Raw genomic sequence first — 25,997 nt, forward strand, 5'->3', positions numbered from 1 at the left:
TTGGGTCAGGTTCACTCCAGGTCTTGGAGTGTACTCTCTTTTACTAACAAACTTCTGCTGTTCATGCTGCACAAATTTCTGTTTCTTGATTCAAGTCTTTCCTGCAAGACGACAAGAGCCAAGGTGTTTAACATCATTTTCCCGGTAACATAAGTAGCACATAAAGTTTTCTTATAACGGGCTTCCCTAAGCCTGGAGTGTATGTAGTTCAGTAGGGGAGGCCTAGCTGTGCAGAACCATGTTGATTACTTTAAGTAACCATGATCGTTACCACCAAGTATTTACTGAAAGCTGGGCTGGACAGCAATTGTACAATCTGATCTGGCAAATGCACAGAAATTGCACTCCAGATTACATATTAAGGCACTAATTACCCATGAAAACTCCAGGGGCACCTTGGGTAAGATGCAGTACAGTGAATTAAGGAAGGAAATAATTAGTAACAATTGCAGAAACTGGCTAAACACAAAGTGAAAGAACGCAAGCGGACCATTTCCTGCAGAGTACAGGTAGCCTTAGTAACAGAATATGCAAAACTACAACAGAAACGCAAAAGATAAACATGATTCTCCAAATGAATAAGAAAGGGACACATCTCAATTTTAAATTACAAAAATGACTTTATTTAAGTTATTTTCTGTTCCTATGTACTACATAGCCAAATAACATTAAGACATTTGATCATGAATTTGCACGATGACAAATCAACTTTCAAGCATTTTCTTGACAGTCTTAGAGGTTCTGCCAGCATTTGACACAATCTGAACACATATAGACAGTGAGAGGAAACAAGTGGCAGAAGGAAAACTGAGTGAGCACATCAGGCTTTGAGTTTCAAAGCCAGTAAAAATATTCATGAAAGAGGCAGAATCAGGTGGGAGAGGGAACAGTATTCAGCAGAAAGCAAACTTATACCAAATTAAAAACATGCATAGGAACTGTTATTTAATATAGTTAAGAAATTAAGTTGTTCAAAGTTACATAACCTTTTTCAAGGTCTTCTGATTGAAAATAAAATTCTTGAGGTGGGAGGAGATCCTCTTACCTTTCCTCAAAATGAACTTCAGGATGTTACCATTATCAATGAATGGCTTGGGAAGATGGAGTAAGAGTAGATCCCTAATTTGGAAGGCTGGTATGAAATTGTATTAGAAACATGTCACTGAGGCATAAAGCTGAAAAATCAGTGGCAGGTCTGTTCAAGACTGTCCAAGTTTTCTTATAATGTGTCTTCTGAATAGACAAGAAAAGATTAGAAAATCTTACAGACCCTTGAGGCACCCTCCTTACTAATAACTACTGTTTTGCTAACTTAAGGTTAGTATGGAACCCTGCCCTGAGTTATTGAGATCCTACCCAAATGTGAACTGCCTGAACAGCATTGTCACATTCCGGATTGACAGGATAATGTGAATTGAATCTTTAGTCTCTAAACACAAATTGAAATTATATTGAAAATTTATCTTATCTACTTACTACTAAGTACTGCTGACAGTTTTCATAAAGATGGATCAATCATGAATGTTCACTAAATAAATATACCACTACTATTGATCAGATATTTGGTATGAAATTAAGAGTAAAATAAACTATTTAAAACTGGACTTTTCTTAGAGTAGAATTAGGGAAATAAATAACAGCAAAACTCTTGGGGGAAATGGAAACAAGAGATATAAAGATTTTGTTTCCTCTTGATACCAGAAATCCTAAGATAGCATATTGCAAGAACTTGAACTTTCCTCAAGGAAGATTCCAGGTTGTTTTTAAGCCCCTCTCTACAAAAATGGCTTGAGAAACAGATAAGGAGGCACCCCTAAATAAACAAAATACTCACAGCAGGTATACTTTCCATGCCTTTCTGAAAAAGCAGGATGCCTCCTAAACTGTTAGAGAACTCATTTACAATAGGTACATGGGACATGTAATAGCCAGGAAAAAGGTGGATGAACAATAAGAAAACTTCATGATTGTAAATAATATGTTTCATTGCATCAAGAAACTTTATATTAAAAATGTATTAACAAAACAAAATGAAAACATATAACTAGATTTGTGAGGTGTAGCCTTCTTAGGTGAGTTCCATTGGGAGATACTTATATGCTCTGTTTCAACCAGACCATAAACCAGACTCTTATACACGTAAGCGTTAAAACTGACTAAAAAGCGTACCCGTATGGGCTTCAAGCAGCCATAGGAGTTATGAGTACATATGGTGTTTTTATGTTTACTTAAGCAGTTTCTCATGAATTGTATAGAGGTTGGAGAAATAGAGCTAGCTGTTCTTTTTTTTTTTAGCAAGAGCACTTGTAAAATACAGAAAGGGATTAGGTAGACACCCCTTTTATATGGAGTTGATCTGTTAAAGGACTTTAGAAAATTCAGCAGTTCATTTACCTGAGTTTCCCACTTAAAGGCTAAATAGTAATTGAACATTTTTTACTTAAGAATGTGAGCAAAAATCTACAATATCAAAAAGGGCCAGAGTCAGAAAATTTAGACTCAAGATAAAGTTTGAGAATTCTGAATTTTTATAAAGTCTAATAGAAACATCTATGAATTTTCCTTTTGTGTTAAAACATAAAGTCATCTAACTGTACTGATTTATTGGATGTTATCTAGGATATAGGTTAAGTGGCAGCCTGTGAAATCATTAAGAAAGCAAAGAAAATTCTTTTGGAATTTTGAGTAAATTGTTACAAGTGATAAAAACTAATTATTAGAGACTTCAGTTATAAACCCATATGAGGTTATGAGTTAACACCAGATAAAGACTTCAGCATAAATATGATTTTTGACCTGAATAGATCCCTTTGGAAGGGTGACATAGAAAATAACTATATATTTTATACAGAAAAATAGTGCACCCAGTGTTTTGCCAGTAGTTATCTCAGTTTACCTTTCAACAGGGTATTTTTGTCATGCTCAGCGATGGACAATCTTCTAGGTTTTTTGTTTGGTTGGTTGTTTAAATCCGATAGGGCTATGTTTCCAAATACAACATATTGTTCAAAATCAGGATCCTAACAATATTCTGGAATTGGATATTTTATCCTACGAGAAATATAACCATGTTACTATTGTAACATGTTTCAATTCCAGATCAAATAAATCTGCTGTACAAAATCACCATTCCAATACAGAAATAGCGAAGCACTTTGGTCTACGTGATTATATTAAATAAATGAAAAGCCTCTCTTTCCCAAACCCTTCACTCCATGATGTACTGTAACATTTAAAACAGAATTGAGGTACATATATCTGCTAAGTAGTTCCTTTGGGAGTGTTCCATATATGACTGAAAGTAGCACTGAGCAATGTCACCAGGATCAAGAAGCCAATTTTAAAAGCAACATTTTGAAACCCCAAATCATCTTCCCACTTTCTCTCATTGTTCAGTCATTTCTTAGATGAAGCCATGGCTTGCAAAATGGTCAATGTAATTTGGTAAATAAAACAAAATTCCATGATCAGTAGCACTGGTCCTAGATTGAGGGCACAAAGAGTGTTTCATTTTCCTGCTCTAGACAGTTTATTAGCTAGGGAAAAATTTTGCCCAAGACCCATATTATGTTGAATTTTTAAATAGAAAGATAAATAAAAGCTCTGCTGACCATCAGGCAAAAATTATTCCTAAGTGACATCCACTTAGCAATTTATTCACACTTAAAAAAAAAAAAAGGAACAGAACCATTTTACATGAGATACTCATTTTAAGCCAAAGAGAGCAGATGAGTCACTGTGCTTGCATCACTAGTAATCGCAGCAAGGGCAAACTTGAGGGAAATTGATTAATATATAGTATATATATTTTTTGTGCAACAGGCAGAATTTGAATAGATTCCACTGCTACGCTGCCCGGAGGAACCCGTGGGCCTGACTGGCGTGCACCAGCCCTCTAACGGAGTGCTTTAGTAGTGAAATGTTCTTCCATCTAATGTAGCTACCTATCAAGATATCAAAGATGATTAAATTACTCAAAACCAGCTTCTAATTCTATGACTTTTAAATTTAATTACCTATTTTAATTAAAATAAATCGAGCTTCTCTAAGGTTGTTCACCAGTACTAGAGAGCTCTATTGAGATTAAAGGGGGGGAAGCCTCTGTATTTAGTTTTTAAATATTTTTAAAGGTTCGTAAAAATGGAAATCAATTAAATTATAAACCACCAGTTCAAGCACGTCAACTATGGAAGATTATTGTCTTTATTCACTTACAAAATCCTTGCCTAAGGATAACCTTAACTGTCAGGTATATGAAGTAACATAATTTAGGGTTCTGTTGGAGGTGGGGGAAAATTTAAAATAAATAGTCTGTGACAATGCACTTATGTGAATTTAAACTTCAGAGTTTTCTATAGAATGAAGGGCTTGGCCAATGGAGAAGGCAGCTGGTATTAAAATAACTGGCACAGATTCCTTGGTATACACACAATGACAACCAAAACAAGGAACTGTACAGGTGTAAACAAGCTAAAAATGACCTTGGCAAAATATCGTTATCTATTAAAAAAACACCAAAAAGCATGCAACTTAAAATTCCCTCCCTTTCGCAAGAATGAACTGAAAAAAATACTAAAACAACAGAAACAAAACAAAACAAAAACATATGGAACCATCTGTTTCTGTCAGTAGAAAACAATAATAGGTACATTAGGTTCCAGGACAAATAAAACTTTAAAATATTAATATTGAAAAAATACAATTAAATTTTTATTAAAAAATACATACTCCTTACTCAGTTTTTGTGTACATTTTTTTTCGTGTGAAAAGAAAATAAAACAAACATAAAATAGGAAAGGCATAAAGACTACCTACTTATTTATACTGTATTTGGTAGAAGCATGTTTCAGTCAAACTTTAAACAAAAATAAGTTATTCTGTTTTCATTTGCTCCCGGATATCAGAAGGCAGAGTTTCAAACAGAGCATCTTCCACCACCAAACCAGTTCTCTTCAGAGCTCGACAGTCACCCAGTTCGGGAGGGAGGATTTCAAAGTGATTGCCTTTAACATCTAAGTAGGAAAGAAATAGTAAATTTCCAATTTTCGGTGAAAGTACTGACAGGCTGTTTTTCCCAATCTTCAGAGTTTTAAGTTTCTTGCAAAAGTAGAGTTCATCTGGAAGGCTCTCCACTTTGTTACAAGTGATGGAAAAATACTGTAAACTTTGTAGAACTCCGATTTCAGGGGGGATAAATCGAATGTCATTGTAGGATAAGTCCAAGTATCGGATTTTGTTGCATAGGAAGAGGTGGGAAGGCAGCACCTCTATTTTATTGTGACTAAAAGACAGACGCTCCAGGCTGGTGAGCTTCTTTATATGCTCTGGGATATAGGCGATGCTATTATGCCACAGTTTTAGCACTGTCAACTTCCTCAAGTGCTGGAAGCTAACGATTTCTTCTATAGATTTTAGATTATTTTCCTTGAGGTCCAATTCCTGGAGGCTGAGCAGGCTGAACACAGCATGAGGAATGCGCTCCAGGTCACAGTGGACCAGTTCCAGCTCTGTCAGATTGGTCATCTTCTTTAAATTGTTGAGCATCACCAGCTTGGTGCCATCGTTATGTATGCACATCTTCTGGAGATGGCTGGAAACATCAACCACTGCCTGAGGGATTTTGGAAACGTTGCTTTTGATAGAGAGAATTTTAAGGCTCTTGAGATCCCGCAGAGACTCAAGGGTGACATTTTTTGAAATATCATGACTTAGAGAGCCAACCAGGTAGAGCTCTTCCAGATTCCGGAGTCCGTACATCCAAGGGGGCAGCTCCCTCATATCATCAAACTTGACGCTCAAGACTTTGAGGTTTTCCTTTAGGAAAGAGAGTGCCGCGCTGTGGATTTTGACAGAGCACTGGTGTAGAGAGAGCTCTTGGAGATTGTCTAGCTGTGCAATGGTGGCTGGTATCATTACGTTCTTAATGATCTCAAGTTTTAGAGATTGCAACTCGGTGATTTCAAACACAGTGTCTGGAAGGCCAGAGAGCATGATAAGAGGCAACTCCAGCCGGTTATGGGCATTCGTCTGTAGCTTCTGCCTCAGTTTATCGGGAGTCCACTCATTATTTAAGTTCAGCTGCTTTAATTTGTTTTCACTTACTTCAGACAAGAACACTGCGAATCTCTTGGAATACAGAGGGTCATACTGATCTATCATATGAAGCATAAAAGCAAAGTCATTTTTCACATCCGGAATATCATCAATTCCAGTCTCCTGCCGGACATACTCAAAGGAGTACTCCCTTAGAGAACGGTAAAACAGCCAGTATAAGGTGTAAAGGCACGTCAATCCGTAGATACTTACAAAGCATAGATAGCAGAAGGAGAGTTTTGAGAACAAGTGCGCCATGGTATGATTGCAAGAAAAGTTTTTATATCCAGTCATGTCCTGAATGTCAACATTACAGTCCACTGTAAACTGGACTTTGGAAACCAGGGCGCTGTTATATGCAATGATGATTAGGAATTTTATAACCTTAAGTACAGTCTGGCGAACATACATAGCATAGAGTATGTCTCCTTCTTCTACATGCAGCCTGAACTTCTTCACCTTCTCAAATAAGGCCTTTGCTTGCTCCCCTTCCTTCTTATCCAGGGCCCCTGCAGTGGACTTATCAACCACAAACTTTTCAGGAATTGACTTTAATGACTGAGAGTTGACCAGGCTGCCTTCTGGACCAGACTGGATGGTGTTGGACCTGCTCATGTTGTTCTTCCTGTTGTCCTTCTCTTCTGAGTCCTCCCCAGACACTTCCGATAGAGCCCGTGTGGTCCAAGGAGAGTCAAAACACTTCCCCAGGATGGAGATGAAATGTTCTATTTTAGAGCTGGAGCCAGGGAATTTGAACCAAAAGTTGCTGCAGAGCATGAAGACCAGGGTATGGATGAGGACAAGGTAAGGGAAATACTTGGCATACCAGTGGAGGGCACGCTCATAGCACATCTGATTTATGAAACTGTACTGCTGAAGGTCCAGATCTGTCTTCAGGCCTTTCATTTCCACAGTGACGGGGTTAGTCGGAGATGGTTTAGGTGGAGGTAGGGGGGTGGTCCCGGCAACTGCTTGAGAGACATTTGAAACGGAAGAGTGGTTCTGAGAAGTCTGAACTCTTTTCGGAAGGCAAATGATCTTGTCTTGCATGACCTGAAACACAGAAATAATATTTTCAAATTATATTATTCAAAGAGCTTTCATAATAGTATTAGTGCAAGGAAAGCAGCAATCAGAGCCAATAAATGTCCATTTCCTTTGTCTGGAGAATACAATGTTTAATTCCAGCACCAAGATTTTATTCTTACACCACATGCTGGAAAAATAAAATATATCACTTTGTTATTCCTGTTTAAATTATGACATAAAACAGCAGTTTCGTTAAGACATAGAACAATTCACAACAAAATAAATATTTAAAGAACAGTCATACATTTAAAACATTTTTCCATTTTTTCTCTCACTGGAGCCTGGGAGAATCAGTCATTGGTCTGGGCAGTACATCCCTTTATCAGGCTCAGTCTCGAACTGGATGGCTCCCAAGATTATATTAGCTTGAGAAGTAAAAGGACTGGAAGGAGGAAATCTGGAAGAAATTCCTGTCTTTATCATTTCCCCTTTTTTTTCTACCCATATCCTGGACCTCATGCATAGATGAATGTGAAAGGCTTTAATATAATGGGAATTTACTAGGCTTTTATAAAAACCATTTCTTCAGAGAGAGGTGAAAGAATACAGAAGTGTTCAATAGCAAAATAATTATGTTTAAACTTGCTAGCTTTTTACATAAAATATTATGTTGAGAACCTCTATCCCTCTACTAGTACTTCAATTTGCTGAAAAGAATATTAAGCTGTGAAAATGTCCAGCAGTCTCATAAGATTGCAATTTGGGTAAGAGAGAATGTATCCTTTTGAAGATTAGTATGAGGCAGAATACACCTTATATCATCCTGTAGGAATCATCCTCAGGAAGAAGTACATGTAAACGGAACTCTTTGAACAATAAGTAAACAGTTCAGAGGAGGAATAATAACCAAGGGATTGACAGTAATAAGACGTGGAATAAATAATGCAGGGAAAGTCTATTTGTACCTTAAAATATCAAATAGCTGGAAATGCCTAGTGTTTAGTGATTCTACAACAGCAAAATGTTTAGTGCTTTTGTAACAGCAAAGCCCTTTATATTGATTAGAGAAGTAGAAACTGAATCTATTGCACAGTGGACTGCTACGGCCACGAGCTGGTGACATGGGAGCTACAGCTCACCAGACAGAAGTACAAGGTTTGACAACTGAGTGGAGCACCCAACACTCAGTAGAGTGCCTGATACATAGGAGATCACCAGTGTCTATTTAATGGGAAACGAAATGAATTCAGAACTGACACTCGTACTTCCAGTTGGGAGTTGAATAGGTCAGGGTGTGGACCATACCTCTCTCAGGGATGAAGATAGGGATGGGAATTACAGTGATGACAGCAGCAAATTTCTGTTGTGTTTAACATGCAACTAACCCTATTCTAAAAATGCCATGGCTATTAATTCTTTTAATTGTCACCTTAACCTAATGCGGCAGGCACTCTTATTCCCATTTCACAGATGAGGAGACCAAGACACAGAAATGTTAAGTAACTTGCTAATGTCATTTAGAGCAGCCCACCTGGACCGAGAACCACATTTCTATTTTATTTTACTGAATTTCTAGGATTAAACCAAAAAGATCCCAATCTGACTTTATCCTAAATTACAAATTACCTTATACAAATTATTCCTGTTTTAGGGAAAGAGCTCACTGCTTCCCATATCCTAGGCAGATAACAGTGAAAAAATAAGGTTAGGGGAAGAGGCAGAAGCTCCACCCACCACAAGATTGATAAAAGCTTTGTCCTGGAAGATAAAGCAGGGGCAACTACTTCATATGTCAATCAAAAGAAAGCAGGGAAGAATAATAAATGTGATTACATTCAGAGGTGTGAGAATTGAGTAGTAGTTTGCAAACATTTTTATCACTAACCTTTCTCAGGGAAAAAATGTTGAGCACGCCCACTCAGTTTACGTCTGTTTATTCATAATGATATCCATTAAATACTGTCAATCCCTATGTCAACTACTAGAAAAGTGTAATTCCTTTCCCTTTAAGATAAATATAAAGTTTTAATTTTCATCTCACATCTCAATAGAGCATCCTTCATATATCTTGGGAGTCAATTCTACCATGGAAACTCCAGGAACAGAAAATAGTAGGAGAAGGCCTGCACAAATGCCAGACTATCTTGAAGGAATATAAAAGAGAAACAATCCTGTTTCCCTGAAAATAAGACCTAGCCAGACAATCAGCTCTAATGTGTCTTTTGGAGCAAAAATTATTATAAGACCTGGTATTATATTATATTATATTATATTATATTATACTATATTATATTATAAGACCCGGTCTCACAGCAAAATAAGATCTGGTCTTATACTAATTTTTGCTCTAAAATATGCATTACAGCTGATTGTCCGGCTAGGTCTTATTTTCAGGGAAACACGGAAGTAAGAAAGTCATTGTTTGTGTCATGTTCTAGAAGTTTCCCCATTCGTGGTCTCATTAAATGCTTCGACAATCTTTGAAGTAGGCAGAAGGTGGGGGCTTAAGACCAGCGGGGAAAGGAGTGCTTCCCTGAGCACCTCTCCAAGAGCGACACCTTGGAGCTAACGTGACATTGTTAGTGGTGGGATGAAAATACAGAAGAACCAGTGTGAAAGCAAGATCACTTAGGAGGTAAAAAGGCACCTTATTAAGGTGCTAAATCCCGGCCAAGAAACCAGGCAGGCCTATTACTGTCCCTCTGCCCAGCCCTCCCAGGCTTGCTCCGAGTGGTGGAAGATGTCTGCATGGCTGGAACTTGGATAGGTTTTAAGTTACATACTGCACCAGGGTGCCCAGCTAAGGGGCACGCATGGGCTGAAATCCTGCTGGCTCCCTTTCTCAGCTGTGTGTCCTTGGGGCTGTGGGCACACAGTGGGGATGCCTTTTTATATTCTGCACAAAGGCACCTGATCAGCTAGCATCTGCCATGTAAGGGAGACAGGTCCTATTCTCCCCATTCTATAGAAGAAGAAACGTAACATACCAAAGTTTGGACAATTAAGCTAATACTTGCCCAAGGTCACACAGCTAGAAAATGATAGAGCAGGAATTTAAACCTGTTCTGTTTACAGCCTACTATTCTTCCACCACTCCACATTGTCTCCTCACTTCACCAAGCTTCTGTTAGGATGCTTTCATAGAGAATGGCCCAGCATAGGAAGGTAATACACATACGATCTCCAGAAGTTCCTTTCAGCCTTCTGACACCATATTTCTCTTTCAAATTTCATGACGGTATCATTTTAAAAATGTGCCTACTTAAATCCTAAGATTGTAAAGACAGTGACCTGTCTTCCAGAGCTGTTAACTACTCAGAACTGAGCAGAGACTAGGAAAAAACCCTGAAATTTAGTCGTGAAGAACAATAGCTGCTCTTGTTGCTGAGAGAACATGTTGTAGGAAGACTCTAGAGAGACGCAGCTCAGAGTAGAATTCCCAAGGAACGTGATGGCAAGTTGTCCGATCCAGGACTATGAAAAAGAATAGGGCAGATCACGGAGTTCAAGAGTAAAGAGGGTGAAGATTTAAACAGTAAAGTAGCCACAGGAGAGAGGAAGGAAGTTAACCTTCGTGTTTAATAGAAACAGTATTTTGGAACACTACAAGTTTAAGAAGTGGGAGAAGGATCCCTATTTTGAAAGGTATAATAAAAGAGAAGACAAAAAAATAAGACAGACAGGCTTCCAGAAAAAAAAAAAAGTAAAAGAAAAGGTAAAGGGTGTTTTTGTGGTATGTTTGTAAATAACAGCAGTTTGTAAGAACTTGCAAGTTTTTGTTACCTCTTCTGCTCTTTTGAGAAGTTTGTCTAATTACACCTACATAGCAGGGCCTCATATAATGCCATTTCATGCAATGTCATTTTGTTATATCATTGATGAGATGTCACGGGAACTTAACTCTGTTTATATCAATTAGCCTCTGGTAAAATTGTTTTTTTAATACATCATTTCATGTAAAGTCACAAAACATATAGACGATGTTTAAGTGAGAACTTACTGTATCTATCTTACTTCTCTTTACCTATACCCTGTAATTTTAAGATTAGAGTGTAAACCAAGCATTACAAAAGGGTTCCAGGCTGCTGGTGCAGGACCAGGGAGAGGGCTTGGGGAAGGCACAGGGAGAAAGCCCCCACCCCATCCCATTCTACAGACCACTGGGGCTCAGACCTTCCCGGCTCGTATGCACACATCACAATGAGGAGGATTTCCACCATTTTTTCTAGGGGCAGCCCTGAGACTGCTTTTGGAGGAAAAAGGCTTGAGACTAGAGCTCCATGGTGTGTTTGTGTAGGAGGAGGGAGAAAAGGAGGGAAAAGAAATTGGGGAGAGAAAAAAATTTAAAAAGCAAAATGAACAAGGGAATCTGATCCAAAATATACAAAGATGAGAAAGTTACTATCCTAAAAGGGGCTATGAGAATAATTCTTGGATGAAATCATCTATGTTAAGGAAAATATCTAAGTTAGTTTGGGAATGAGGAGGAGAGGGACACAGAAGAAGGTGAGTCACTGAGAACAAAGGTCACACAAAGCCAAGGCAACAAAGATGGTTAAACTGCCTCCTCTATATTGGGAGAAACAGGTTTGGAGGTAGAGGAGGTGAGTCAGTAGAACAAAGAGGGGATAGGATTGAAGGAAATAGGTTAAGCGACGTGGTGGGGGGCTGGAGTATACATTTATAATTTCTATTTTGAGATGTAAATACCTTTCAATCTTCCCCAAACCTTTGGTAAAATCTGCTAAACACACACCAAACACACACACACACACACACACACACACACACACACACACACACACCTTTTATTAAGGAATTTTCTAGAAATTACAGCAAAAAGGGGCTAAATTTCATTCTTGGATCAAACAGTACAGACAGGGACAGTTTGCCTGGGATAGTAAACATCTATAATCTAAACTGTTTCCATGGAAGCAGGAAATGGGACCATGAGAACCTAATCCTTCCAGGAGTCTGCCAGAATTTGGGAAGGGCTGTGGCCTGGAATTTGACCCAATGTACCCTAGATCTTAAGGAGCAGCTGACATCTAGGTGACAGAACTGTGTAAAATGCTCCTCTAGTTTTTACAATTAAAGTCCTTGGAGGAATAAAAATATACGTATAAATTTGTTCCATGACTATGCTAATATATCTAGGTAATATTTCTGGAAAAGAAACCAAAGGGTTGCAGGGATTAGAAAATTGGGCTTACTAAAATTTGGATTCATGAATTCTCATTTGTCAATTATTTTGAGATAACACAAGAGATGTTTTTGGAAAAAAAGGAACTCAGCTTCCTTAATTCGAAGGTCAATGAAATAACTGAATTTCTTGCTTTTGCTTTCTACAGGGAAATGTTTTCAAGAGAAAATGAAAACTCAAGCTTCCTTAAACTCATTGAAATCGTGCTCTGAAATGCTGCTCACATTCAGGAAAAGAAACATTTAAAATTGTAATTATCAAATTTATACCAGCAAAAGATGCATTTTTAAGTGAAGTATGTATATACTTTCTCGCATATTGAATTATCTTGCGTAGTCAGTGCAAAATTAGGGCCTTTTAATAGTAACTTTCACGATTTTAAGTCATTAATATTCATGATCTTTGCATGATATATCTTTGATGATGGTTACTTGATTTTCAGTCATTTGTTAGAATCATAATACCCATTATTACAATGTAAAAATAATATCTACTTAACTTAGGCAGTTTCCAGAAAAGCACTGCGGTATTTGCTTGAATGAGACACCAGAGAGCTGAGGTTAAAGTAAAACAAAACAAGAACAAAACCAAACCACTCAGCTTCAGAAAAACTGCTTGAAATAACAAAGAAAGAATGACACAAGTAAGGGCCAGCTTACCTATTACATGCCAGGGATATAAATGACATGGATGCGGGTGGGGTAGGACATGTAGAATGTAAGTGCTGAGTCTCAGGGGGAGTCAACCATTTTGGAGGATCTACCATAGGTCATCTATTACGTTAGGGATACCAAGATAAGCCCTTCAAGGTCAAGCACGGGAAAAGACAATTACATCGGTAATTAGTGTGACAAATGCTCAAATTCAGACTTGTCTTTCACAGTGAACTTTATAATCAACATATCTTGAAAGAAAACAAACCTTGGTGGTACTTTTATTGGGATTACACATTTATAAATCAATACAAAGAACTGACATCTTTATGGTGTTGATTCTTCCTCTCCACAATGTTTCTAATTTTGTGTTTTATAGCTTTCCTCACACAGGTGTTGAACATTTATTGTTAAGCTATGCCTAAATATTTTAGTTTTTTGCTATCATAAATCTATTTTTCTTAAAAAACACTTTTTAACACAGAAGGTAGAGTCCTCCCTTAATCTTTCCTGATTCCCATGCCATTCCTCAGTAAGTTCTAATGAGTCTGGAGTATCACTTCCAGATATGTATCTGTACATTTACATAGTATATATGACATATAAACACATGAAACCTTACTATGTGTACTGTTCCTTCACCTTGATATTTTCATTTTCATAGTATGTCTCGGAGACCCTAACATACTGGCACATAGGGATCTACTGTATTCTAAGGACCACAGAATTACACAGTGTGGACGTGCTATAATTAATCACATTCCCATGGTGATGTGCATTTAGGCATTTTCTCTATTAAAACCAGTGCCAGTCTCAAAAAGTTACATGCTGTCCAATTTTACATGGCATTCCGTAAAATAGAACAGAGAACAGATCAGCAGTTCACAGAGGTGCACTGCACAGGCTCAAGACCAGGGAATTCCTCGGGGTGTTGAGATTCTTCTGTATGATGTGATGATGGTGGTTACCAGAATTTACATATGTCTTAAAACTCAAATATGTATCTTGTTTCGATAAAGAGCGCATTCTTGAAGATGGAGGGCTAAATGCCCTGGGATACCAACAGGGCTCCAACAGCTTTTCTCTGGTTTTTCGTATCATGTTTAATCTCTGAGGTGTCTGTTGTATGGGTTCAAAAACAAAAACAAAAACAAATCACCTCTTTTCACAAATGGATTTAATCCATCACATTATTTTGCCCACTCATATTTAAATATTTATTAATATTTAACTTTATTTCCGTATTTTTCATTTTTATAAATATCTTTCCTTCTCTTTTCCTGCCTCCTGTTGTATTGATAATATTTTCCATATTTTCTATTTCCCATCCCACTCAGCTCGTTAGGAAGGTGTAAACTGTATTTCTATAATAGAGGTTATCTATAATTTCTTAAAACATACGCACTTTGAGATTTTCAGTATCCCTACCTCCTATGTTTTAAGTACCCACTGAACTATCCTATTGTGTTGTTCCCAGAGTTTGTTTTAGCTTTCTTTTGAAACACCCATTTTTTTTTTGGATAATCTATATGTGATTGTGTTTATATATTTATTAAATCATGTGCTCAGCAGTTTTCTTAGATCCTGTATGTTCTTCCTGGGCTCATTTTCCTTTTGGTTGAAGTATATTCCTTAACTATTCTTTTAATTAATAAGGGTCTGTGGATAGAAAACTCATATACCGGTATGTTTGAACATGTTTATACTGAGTTGTCTTGAATAGTAATAGTTTGTCTTGAATAGTAATAGTTTAGAAAGTTATAAAATTCCCTTCAGCACTTTATTATTCCATTCGTTTCTGATTACTAGTAACCTTTCTTTTGCTGCTTTTAGGATGTCTTTAACCTTGGCCATTCTAATTATAATGTGTCTTGGCATAGGCCTGTTTTGGTTCATTTGTTTGGGACTCTCTGCTGCTTCCTGGACTTGTATGTCTATTTCCTTCACCAGGCTAGGAAAGTTTTCAGTTTTTATTTCTTCAAATAGGTTCTCAATCCCTTGCTTTCTCTCTTCTCCTCTGATACCCCTATGATGCAAGTATTGTTATGCTTCATGCTGTCCCAGAGATCTCTTATGAATCTGACCTCAGTTTTTGGATTCTTTTTTCTTTTTGCTGTTGCAATTGGGTGTTTTTTCTTACCTTGTCTTCCAAATCATTGATTTGATCCTCTGCTTCATCTAATCAGCAGGTGATTCCTTCTAATGCATTCTTCATTTCAGTTATCCTATTCTTCACTTCTGACTGGTTCTTTTTCATGGTTTCTATGTCCTTTTTTATTCTTGCTATCTCTTTGTTGAAGTTCTCACTAAGTTCCTTGAGCACTATTATAGCCATTGTTTTGAACTCTGTATATGGTTGGCTGCTTGCCTCCATTTTGTTTTGTTCTGTTTCTGGAGTTTTCTCCTGTTCTTTCATTTGAGATGTATTTCTTTGGTTCCTCATTTTGGCTGCCTCTCTGTTTGTTTCTATATATTAGGTAGATCTGCTATGTCTCCCAGTCTTGGCTGGGTGGCCTTATGTAATAGGTGCCCTGGCAGTCTCCCTGGTCACTTGCTTTAGGTACTCTAAGAGTGTCCCCTGTGTGAGTTGTGTGTGCCCTCCTATTATAGTTGAGCCTTGATTGCTACTTGTACGTCAGTGAATAGGACTGACCCTCTCAGGCTGTTTGGCTGTGGGGTTTGACCATGTCCACAGGTTACAGGATGCTGTGTGTGGGGCTTGCCCCAGTGAATGGGATTCACCCCAGTGGGCTCTTGTGACTATTGAGACCACCCTTTGAGTATGCCATTTGTGGGCCTAATTGGGTAGTATTCTGCTGTGATCTGAAGCCAACCTCCAAGTATGTTCGTTCTGGTGACCAGTGCAGGCCCAGGTCACCCACTGTCTGTGACTGGCCAGGGACTATCTGGTAGGAACTACAAAGTGATCCAAAGTTGTTTTCTGCCTGTGCTAACCCTGGAGGCATGTGGGAGAGGCCACACTGCGAACTGAGGATGGTTTCCACCAGTACCGGGCCTGTGGTAGCACTACAAAAAGCAGGATACCCTGAGGCCTGCTGCCACCTGCCCTTTCCCTTAAGGTTCAGCCCCTGATAAAGCCTCATGCAGTACATGACTTAGATGAGGAAGGGTCTCAGGTGTCACTAGAGTGGGAAGAATTGTGGTCAACAGGTTAATGTAGACTCTGGTTTTGTGCCATTGATGAGCCTGGAACTACTCAGCAAAAGTTGTAGAGCACACCAAGGCCAGCTGCTGCGTGCCTGGGTCCTGCAGACTCTGACAGTTTTTTTCAAGAAAGAGTGCAGGGCAAGCGGGGCTGGCTGCTCTTGGAGAAAATGTCTCAGGTGTTGGGCAAATTGGGTTGGGTGGGGTCTCAGTGAGTCAGCACGGTGGAACAGTAAAGCTCACCAGGTCAATCAGATTCAGATTTGGCCAGAGGGAACCAGCTCAACACAGGAAAGATGGCACATGCCTGCCAGCTGCAAGGGAGAATGACCACACACCAGGAAAATGGCCACCATCCTCCAGCCCTCATCTGGAAGCCACACACCTCAGTCTGCCCCTTGTATGCCTCCGATGTCCCCAGAGTTACTGTCCCTTTGCTGGAGCCCAAGGTGAGTGCCTGGAAGTGAGAGTCTGTAAACAGGCAGTTTAAGAGGATGTTTGGGTTTCCCGCAGTCTTCCGTCCCACCAGATGGTCGGAATCCCCACTGTTTTTCGCAGCCAGATATTGTGGAGGCTCCTCTTCCTGGCGCCAGTACTCTGGGCTGGGGAGGCGGGTGTGGGGCTGATGTCTCTTGCTTCTCTGGGGAGAACCTCTGTGGCCGGGTCTCAACTGTGACATGGAGGTTTGGGGCCTGCCCACTTCTCGTCTCTACCCCTCCTACCAGTCTCGAGGTGACTTCTTTTCATCCTTAGTTATAAACAAAAGCCAGACTTCAGATGGTTCTCCAGGTTGACTGTTCTATAATTTAGTTGTATATTTAATGCGTTCACAGGAGGAAGCAGGCACAGTATTTATCTACTCCACCATCTTGGATTTCTCTTGAGTTTCTTCTTTAGTGGACAATCTATCTTTCTCTATGGTAGCTTTTAAGATTTTACCTTTAATCCCAGATCTACAGTTTCACTTTATTTTGAATGTATGTGGACTAATCCTGCTCAATATCTATAGTAAGTATACAACTTTGGAAAATTTTAGAAGAATCCTTGTAAATATTGCTTCAAAACTTGCTCCACCATTTCTTCCACTTTGCTCTGCAGTTCCTATTAAACGTATGTTACAGCTTTTCATTCAGTCTTCCATGGGTGTTGAGTGTGTGTATCCTTTAAAATCCCTGTCTTTCTGCTGAGCTCTAAGTAAGCTCCGAACTCTTATCTAATTTATTAGTTCTTTCTGCAACTGAATGCAGTCTAGTTATTCTTACCTGTTGATATTTTTATATTCAGTGACTTTTTTATTTCCAAGATTTCTGAATTTTTTATAACCATTTGCTCTTATGTCATATCTACCTACTTTTAAAATGTCTTTATCTCTTTGACCATTCTATATATATTTATTTTAACTTGTTCATTTCAAAACTTACTTTCATCTCAAGTGAATCGTTTCAACTGCTAGTTTTGTTGACAGCTTTTCTTAGCATAATTTTCTTCACGTGTTCTGGGTGTTAGGCTTGTTCTGAGATTTTCCACCATCTCTCACACACTCTTTTGTGGTTTCCAGCACCCAACCTTCAGCCCCCCAGTCCACCATTATGTTTTATCATAGTATTCTGATGTTCCACCATAATGTCAGAATCTCACAGATCCCGTCAGGGAGACAGTAGGCAGGTGACTCAGTTCTTGGTTGGGAGGCACTCCAGATGCAGTTTCCTCTGAGGCGACAGATCCAGTATAAAGGTAATCACCATTCTTTGCAGCTTCCTTTGGGGAGTGGGGGCCTCTGGCTTCGAACAGTGACCAGGCTCCAGTCCCTTATCTTGCCCAGTGCATTTTTAGTTCACTTTACTGGCAGGAGCTGAGCTCCTGGCTGCTACTGCCTACTTTTGGATGAAAGCCCAGCAGTTGCTAAGCCTCACTCAGTATTTCATTTGTGCTCTAGAGAAATCTGTATCTTGTTTTTGAGCCCATGTACACATTTTTATCTCTTTTTATACTTTATCTATCATGGCTGTATCCGTTGAACAGAGGGAGTATTTTGAAGTGTAACACTTGCTTTACTATCTTTTCCAAGAGAGTGTGCATGTGTGGGTTTTAATACAAAAATTAGTCTCAAGACAAACATTATGAGGAATCAGCATTCCTTGGGTAGTGACCCAAACAAGGTAAACTTGTAATGCCAAATTCCACTCCCCACCAAAAACAGGCGAAGGGAGCTTACACATCTCCCTCTAACAGCGTAGGATAATACTTATTTTCCTACAACCTCAGCAATTAAGTCCATTGTTCTTTTTCTATGAACTATAACCCCAAAATTATTTCTCCAGTTTAGCCTTTAAATCATAATTATGACTATATTATCATTGAATGAAGTGAGAAAATTGGCTGTGTATGATAAAACAGCTGATACCATTCCAATACGTTAACTTGTGATCCAGTGGTATTCCTTAGAGTGTGGCTTATTCTTCAGATCATGCTTTCACTTGGGTATGGCAAGTTTGATTAAAACAGGTAGATCGGAACCATAAAAAGGCATGTAGGCCAATACAAAAGTGATTAACTTCATCCTTTAGCTTCCCTCCACCCCACAGATTCCAATACAGATTGTTCCAAAGGGTTCTATCCTGAAGCTGATAATCCAGATTTGTCCCCAACCTCATAGAACAGAACAAGTTATTTCTGCTGACCTAAGAATGATCTAGCAAGAAATAGATTCCAAAGACATACTCCCTAGGGTTTGTTCATCAATACTAGGGACAGACTACCCTTTATCACTTAAAACTTACTGAATATCTATTATATGCGAAGCATCATAGGAAAACCAAGGAGGCGTAACCAATTGCTCACTGCTCTAAAAGCACTTAGAATCTTGGTGGAGAGACATAAATAGACATGTTAAAAGTCAAACAGGAGTGCTAACAACGCAGTGTTTGCACCAGTGAATGGTCTGATAAGTACAATGAGAGCTCGGGCTTGGAGTGAGCAGAGAAGGCTTCATGCAGTAGGAACAACTTCATTTGGGCCTTGAAGCTACTTGACTTGGACAGTTCATTGGGGAAATGTAAGGTCAGAACCTTGTGGGTTCTGGAGAAAGGAACAAAGGGCTGCATTTTGGAAGAGCAAAGAAAAAGATTAAAAATGTGAACTGTCACTCCTTCTCCCTGAGGTAGACCCATGTTTCCTGGGAAAAGAGATGGAGATACAAAGGAAGGGAATTAACTTTCAAGTCACTAAGTTATCAGTTAATGTACAAACTTTATTAATCATATTCTCCCAGAAGCAACGTGCTGGGAAATAAGGAAAGCACCTATGCTCAAGAGATGTAAGATTTATCCTCGTCAGTGATAGGATTCATTCTGAAAACGCAGATTTTGTTTCAAGGCTAACTGTGTACTGAAAATATTTGAAATACAAAAAATAATAATAATAATAATGGTGAGAAAGACCAGGAACTGAAAGGCAGAGAAGATGGTTGCAAAGGGGTGAACATCTAAATGCTTTCATTTTCAGCAAATGTCTTAGTCATGTCTTACTATTCTCCAATACTTTTGTATTTGGGGGCAATCACCACTGGAGCATGCAAATAGACATTCATGAACACCACAACACAGTATAACTCTCTTCAGCACAAACCAGGTCCTTGTCTCCAGAGGCAATGGAAAAGCATAACTGCAAGGGTGTGGCATCGTCATTTCCTGCCTGCTGTGCTCAGGGCATCTTCCTTCTTTTTAATGATGTCTGAAACTTAAAGATGGACAGGAAGTAACACACTGTATGGAGGAAGTTTATACCTAGATAGTAGAGAGAGAGAGAGAGAGAGAGAGAGAGAGAGAGAGAGAGAGAGAGAGAGAAATTCGGTCTAAAGTAATTGCCAACTTTGAAAGTATTTATAAATCCAAGGCCTGGGTAAAAAGTCTGTTTTTATTGGTTGCTCATTCGTTGCTCATAGCAACAGGAAAAGGAGAAGAAGAAAAAATCATACCCTGGCACCTCTGAGGAATGGAATTGATGGCCAAGGAACTGGCAGGATGAACTGATTAAAACTTGACTTTTTGAAGTTATGAATTCTCTTGGTGGTAAGGTATAACATTAGTACACTAGCTATAGGGTACGTCTGTACATGATTAAAAACCAGAATCAAGAAAATCTCCTCGAGTCAAGCATCATCAGAAATGTCTATGCCTGAGGAACATTAAATGCCATTCTGATAGAGGAATTAAACATTGAAAAACGTACAGCATATTTCCCAACTTATTATTATACAGAACAAGAATATGTACTTAAACAGAACTGGAGCAGTTTTCGAAGTCCTGATTCTCTTTATCTTAGCACCTAAGAAAACATAGTATAATTGTCTATTTTCTTATCATTTTACCTCCTAGACCAGGAAGCTCCTTAAAGGTAGTCTCCATCCTTGTTGACATTGCATGGTGCAAAGTACGTATGCAGTAAATATGAGATGAATAAATACTGTGCCTCCACCACCCAAAGGAAAACAAACCACAACAATAGCAAGTGAACACATTTATAAAATCAGATGCCAGTGAACATCTGGAATTTGTCTTCTAGTTATTTTCCTTTAAGATGAAACAATTCATTTCCCACATCCTCCAAACTGCCAAATGATGTCAGCCCAGTGATTCCTAAAGACAGAGCTAAGTGCTGACTCATTTAAGATACACAAAGAGTGCCAGATTTGGGAAGCGCTATCCATTTACTCCTAAATAAGACAGAAACCATCACATTTACATTAGGATCATGTCTACATTTTGATATCACTGAGTAAAGGCAATTCTACTACCACTGTAACATAGACACTAATTTTCCATGGGTAAGGATCATTACACATACTATGAGTGTTAAGTCTTGTCACCTTTGGTGAGCCTGAGACTTTCTAACTATCAAGGATGCTTTCATTTCCTGTATCATAGTTGTATCTACATTGTATTTTCTTCCCCTTCTTGAGGAAAACTGCTCCAGGACACAAAAGGAATTAGACCCAAAAAAATGAGAAAGTGAATGAGATTCAAACTGTTTTCATTTTGCTTCATGGCATGCTTCCATAAACCAAGTGGACTAGTGAATTATTTGACCTATGGCAATTTAAGTGGAAAGCATCTATTTCAAAGTCAAATCCCTGTGAGAAAATTTGGTGGATTTATTAAAAACTATGGATAAACATTAGGAGTACACAGTTTATGATTCATAAGAGAAACAATTTGTTACAGTTGTTTGAAAATTTGAAGTATTTATAATAATGCTCTTGAAATAATGAAGGAAAAGCTCTTTTTGAAGCAATCCCCAGAAACTGAACTCTTATTTCTGTACTCAACTGAGTTATCTCTGGACATCCTGCAATTCACTGGTAGATCTGTGAGCAGGAGTAAGATGAAAGAAATTGGAGGAGCCCAAAGAGAACACAAACATAAATCGTCTGGACTATCCACACAAAATGCACACACAGCACAAAGATACAGAATTCTAAACACTGGCAGCATCCAAACAAACAAACAAACAAACAGAAAAACTGTAGTAAGTGGTATTGTTAACACTGATCATTTATTTTAGAAATTTACTATAATAATAAAAAAACAGTTTGCTATAGTACTCAGCAATGAATTATGTCAACTGCCAGGCTGGGGCCCAATCTACGTGAAAAATAGATGGTACCCTTTAAGAGAGAGAGTAACTGTACTTTGTTGTGACATCATAGAAGGTTTGCAGGTAAGGCAAGAGTCATGGCAATTCTTAGTCATTTAGATGTGCTGGATGGATGTCAGGACAATTAATTTTTTCAGTCATACGCTTTTTGGATATTAAGCTATCTGGAACCCAGAAATACCATTAATTTGGATAAGAAAAGTTCCACACATTCCAGGCAAATAGATCTTTTACCATATAGGGTGAATTTCAGTTACAGATTTTTCCTTTTCTCTGACTCATCTAGATGGATCATCTCTGGGTAGAACTCCACACTCTTTCTTGCTCCTCCTTACTTCTTTCTAGTAGAAAGAGGGCTAGTAGAGATGGTAACATCACGGGGAAAGTATTGAACTTGGTGTTCATAGGGGTTAAGGCTCTGAGTTCAAGTGGTAGGGGTTCTCCCTTGGGATTAGTCCTTTGGACTCTTTTTAGAACTTCTCCTGGGAGTCATCACTTCAAAGGTTTCTTCCTTGAAACTGATGCGATGTGGGTCTGAAGCTAGTTGGAAGTGGATCATATACTAGGAAGGCCTGAGGAGGACAGCTCAGACAAACTCTCCCTTGGCTTTAGGGAGAATCAATCATCTCCTCCCCTCTTCCCCTTCCCTTTCCTCTCCTCCCTCTGACTCTTCATGTCTGCGTGCTCCTTTTCTTGTTCTGGGCAGGCATAGATTCAAGTGCAGGGGAAGAGGATAAAGACTTCGTGTGCTGTCCCTCCACCCCCTTCTGGTCCAGGTCACACAGGTCTTCAATGCTTAGCAAATTGCTTCCAAAAAGGAAGATTGGTGACTTATCTGAGGTCTGGCCTAGCTCACCAGGAGATTGATAGTGAGGTTTGGTTTGGGGCCAGAGCTTAGCTTTCACTCAATGTTCTTTTGCCTGACCTTGTCCTCTGTCTGTGCAGGTTCTGCAGAGACAACTGGGATAAAGAGGCAGACAGCTATGGGAAGGAAGAATTGGGGCATTGGTCCTTCATCTTAGACCTCCTTCCATCTGTTTGCCGAGATGCAACTAATCACACTGATGACTATATTGGAAATGCCCCAAATGAAGACAAGGCATTTGAAGTCTGTATCTATACTTAAAGAGATATTCTGTCACCATTTTCGGGGGACCATTTTTTCCCCCACAATAAATCTGTGAAATGGAAATGACGCCTATCCTGCTCATTTAATCAAACTGAGGCTCAGGAAACATCCATGTGTTTTACCTACAATCATATGAGAGAGTCCATATTCTCGCTTTGAAGTTTTGGGGAAAGATTTAACTTTTCTCTTTAAATTTATTTGACCTAGCTGAAATTATAAAAATCAACCCAGGTTTTGCATTTCCAGTGGTCATATGAGATCTCTTACAAGGTAAAATGATGATGTACTTGATGGCCTGCTTGTTAGACAAAAGATTTGTGGCTGATAGTGCAGAATTTCTGAAGATATAAAATTAAGTGACTAATCAATACATTCATGCACAAAAGTGCATGAAGGGACTTTTGGAAGTCCCTTTGGAAATTTTCCAGAAGGGAAAATTTCTACAAAGGTTTCTTGTCATGCATTAAGCATTTTCTAAGCCCAATATCTGACATCTACCTTTTAATAGTCAACATCAACATTCTAAAACATAAGGTAACACATTTGAACTTCAGGTTACATGGCCTTAGCTTTAGGTATCAGTGCAAAGAATCTCACACCAGCTTTGAAGGACTAATATACCTAAAGTAGGGAGATGTCAACTCAATTTATAACATTGCCAGTTAGTACAGTTTACTTTTTAGGAAAGTTAATGTTTTGAGTTTGCTATTACATGATGAAAAGTCACTATGTACATTTAAAAGCCTTTATTCCTTTATTCTTAGAAAGAGGAAGTGCTGTTACATCAAAAAAGCTGAAAGCCTTTATTTGCTAGAAGCTTCCAAATGGACATTTATTACATTTTACACTGCCTCACAAGTCTTACCTTTATAACACACCATAACGTTTTTTTTCAGGAATATAATTTAAACCATTCTATATAGGATATGAAGAAACTTGATTTCCCCAAGTGGACTTAACTGTTTTTCCTCTTTTTTAGCCATTGAAATATCTGGTCATTGCAGTATGACACCACACACACACAAACACACACACACACACACACATACATACACACACACACACTGCAGCAATTATCTTACGTTTTAGAAGAATATATATGAATGTCTGTCTACAGTTTAAACATCTTCAAGACCAAAAGCCAGTTTGTGTTGTCAGAACAGCAGAGTGCCTATAACATAGCATACGGAATAAATGGGTACAATGAATGAATGAATGTGTTATTTTTCCTCTCCAACTATTTCTTAAGTTTCTTCGGAGCACAGATGGAACTTAAATTACTTTGTATTCCCCATAAGACTTAACACAGTGCTAGGAACCTAGTCAACATTCAATAAATATGCACCAATTTATTTGCAGTTAAACAGAACACTTCTCCCTATCTCGGATATACACAAACAGAAGCTAGATATTAATCAGTCAAGAATGCTATAAGAGATTTTTATATCGAATGGAACATAGTCACTCTAAATTCTCTCCCACTTTTGAAATTCTGTTATTTTTGTATTTTTAAAGAATTTTACTAGTGCAGGACTACAACCATCATAGATTAGAATAAATCAATATCACGAAAATATCAACATTATTCAAGAAAACTGAAATTCAATGAATTTTTAAAAATCCCTGAAAGACTAAAGTATACTAGTTAATGAAGGTAAGCAAGTCCTCAAAAGTTCATTTGAAAATTCATTGTCTGGAATGAAGGAACCATTCTCCCACAAAATAATAAGGAGGTTTTCAGACTCTCAGGGCAGCTCAGAAAATCCGATCCATGGGTACAAGGATAAGTACTAATACTAACACTAACCTTAAGTAATAGAACTTAATCACCACCAGTAATGTGGTTTACTTTGGGATGCTGGCAACGTACTTCTCCACACAACAACTGTATAAATGGGCCATCATCTGGATAAGGAAAACCTGGTTTTCACCATAGCATTCCACTAAAATTTCATTAAAAAACAACCACATACGGCAAAAACATAACTAATATTTACTTCTGTAAAATATACTCCATTGGTCTCACTCAAAAAACTGTAACATGTTCTTACCAAGGTGCCTCAATTTCTATAGTTTCTTACGTTTCTTTGCCGTAACAGCATGATTTCTTTTTCTACACAAATTACAGCTATAGTTAATTTTCCGACATAACCATGCCCATCACCATGTTCAAATCAGGATTTGTTGATCTCTTATTAGCATACTATTGCAGTACATTTTCAAAGCACTTTTCTCCCAAGTTTACTGCTCAAACATAAGGCTCTGTCTCATTGCTTTGGCACTGGATTTATGCTAATTATTCTCAGAATGATAACCTGCAGAAGGCCTGTGGTTACTCTCTGATTCTGCTAAAGAAAGAGCATATGCTACTGGCTGCTCTTCAGACTTTTGTGAGGAGATCTGGTTTTTATCACCTCCTCATTAATTACTCCACGCAGAGCTTTCCTCCATCGGTTTTACGATACAGTTTTAAATTGCATGCTCATATAATTATGTTTATTATTAAGACAATGAATTCTTAGAGGTGCCTAAGCACGTTAATGCGTTCACTCAACACATTTCTTGTGTTAGGTCTAAAACAAGCAGGTGGGCACAAAGATGAATGAGACACAAATCCTGCCTTTAGCAGCTTGACGTCCTGTAAGGGCAATGAGACGTGCGCTTACCACTTTCTGCCAGTCTGCAGCTAAAAACGCGTCAACCAAGAGGTAAATACTAATTGCTTTGGAGGTTCATAAGATCCCAGGTTCCAAACACTGTGGGATTAAATTCTTTATCCGACCTCTGACAAGTCAGATTTTCAGCTGGAAGCGTAAATCTAAAACACCCGGTATTTGTGCTCAATTTCGGTCAATATTGATGGCAAACCCTACAAAGTAGATCCAGGCAAGAGAAGACTGAAAGGGGCTACTCTCGCCTATGCTCCTTCTGTACTGGCCACACTGGCCTCTTCGTTTCCTTTGCCTGGAATGTTCTTTCTCCAGTATACCTACATACCTCCCTCTTTCAGTTCCTTTAGTTCTGTTCAAATGTCACCTTTCCAGAGAGAACTTCTTTGACCACCTTATTT

At 38.5% G+C, this 25,997-nt stretch overlaps 1 protein-coding gene across 2 annotated transcripts in view; it reads right to left on the minus strand.

Moving 5' to 3' along the window:
• Nucleotides 1-603: 603 nt before the first annotated feature.
• Nucleotides 604-25,997, minus strand: part of LRRC8C (leucine rich repeat containing 8 VRAC subunit C) — a 76,903-nt gene continuing 51,509 nt past the window's right edge. For both annotated transcript variants that reach the window (XM_081055012.1, XM_081055011.1), the window contains one exon: nt 604-7,146. In XM_081055012.1, coding sequence (XP_080911138.1) covers nt 4,873-7,146 — 2,274 coding nt within the window. In that variant the 3' untranslated portion in view covers nt 604-4,872. The remainder of the gene's footprint in view (nt 7,147-25,997) is intronic.

This window comes from Rhinolophus hipposideros (genome assembly GCF_964194185.1).
Source record: "Rhinolophus hipposideros genome assembly, chromosome: 8".
Taxonomy (NCBI): Eukaryota; Metazoa; Chordata; class Mammalia; order Chiroptera; family Rhinolophidae; genus Rhinolophus; species Rhinolophus hipposideros.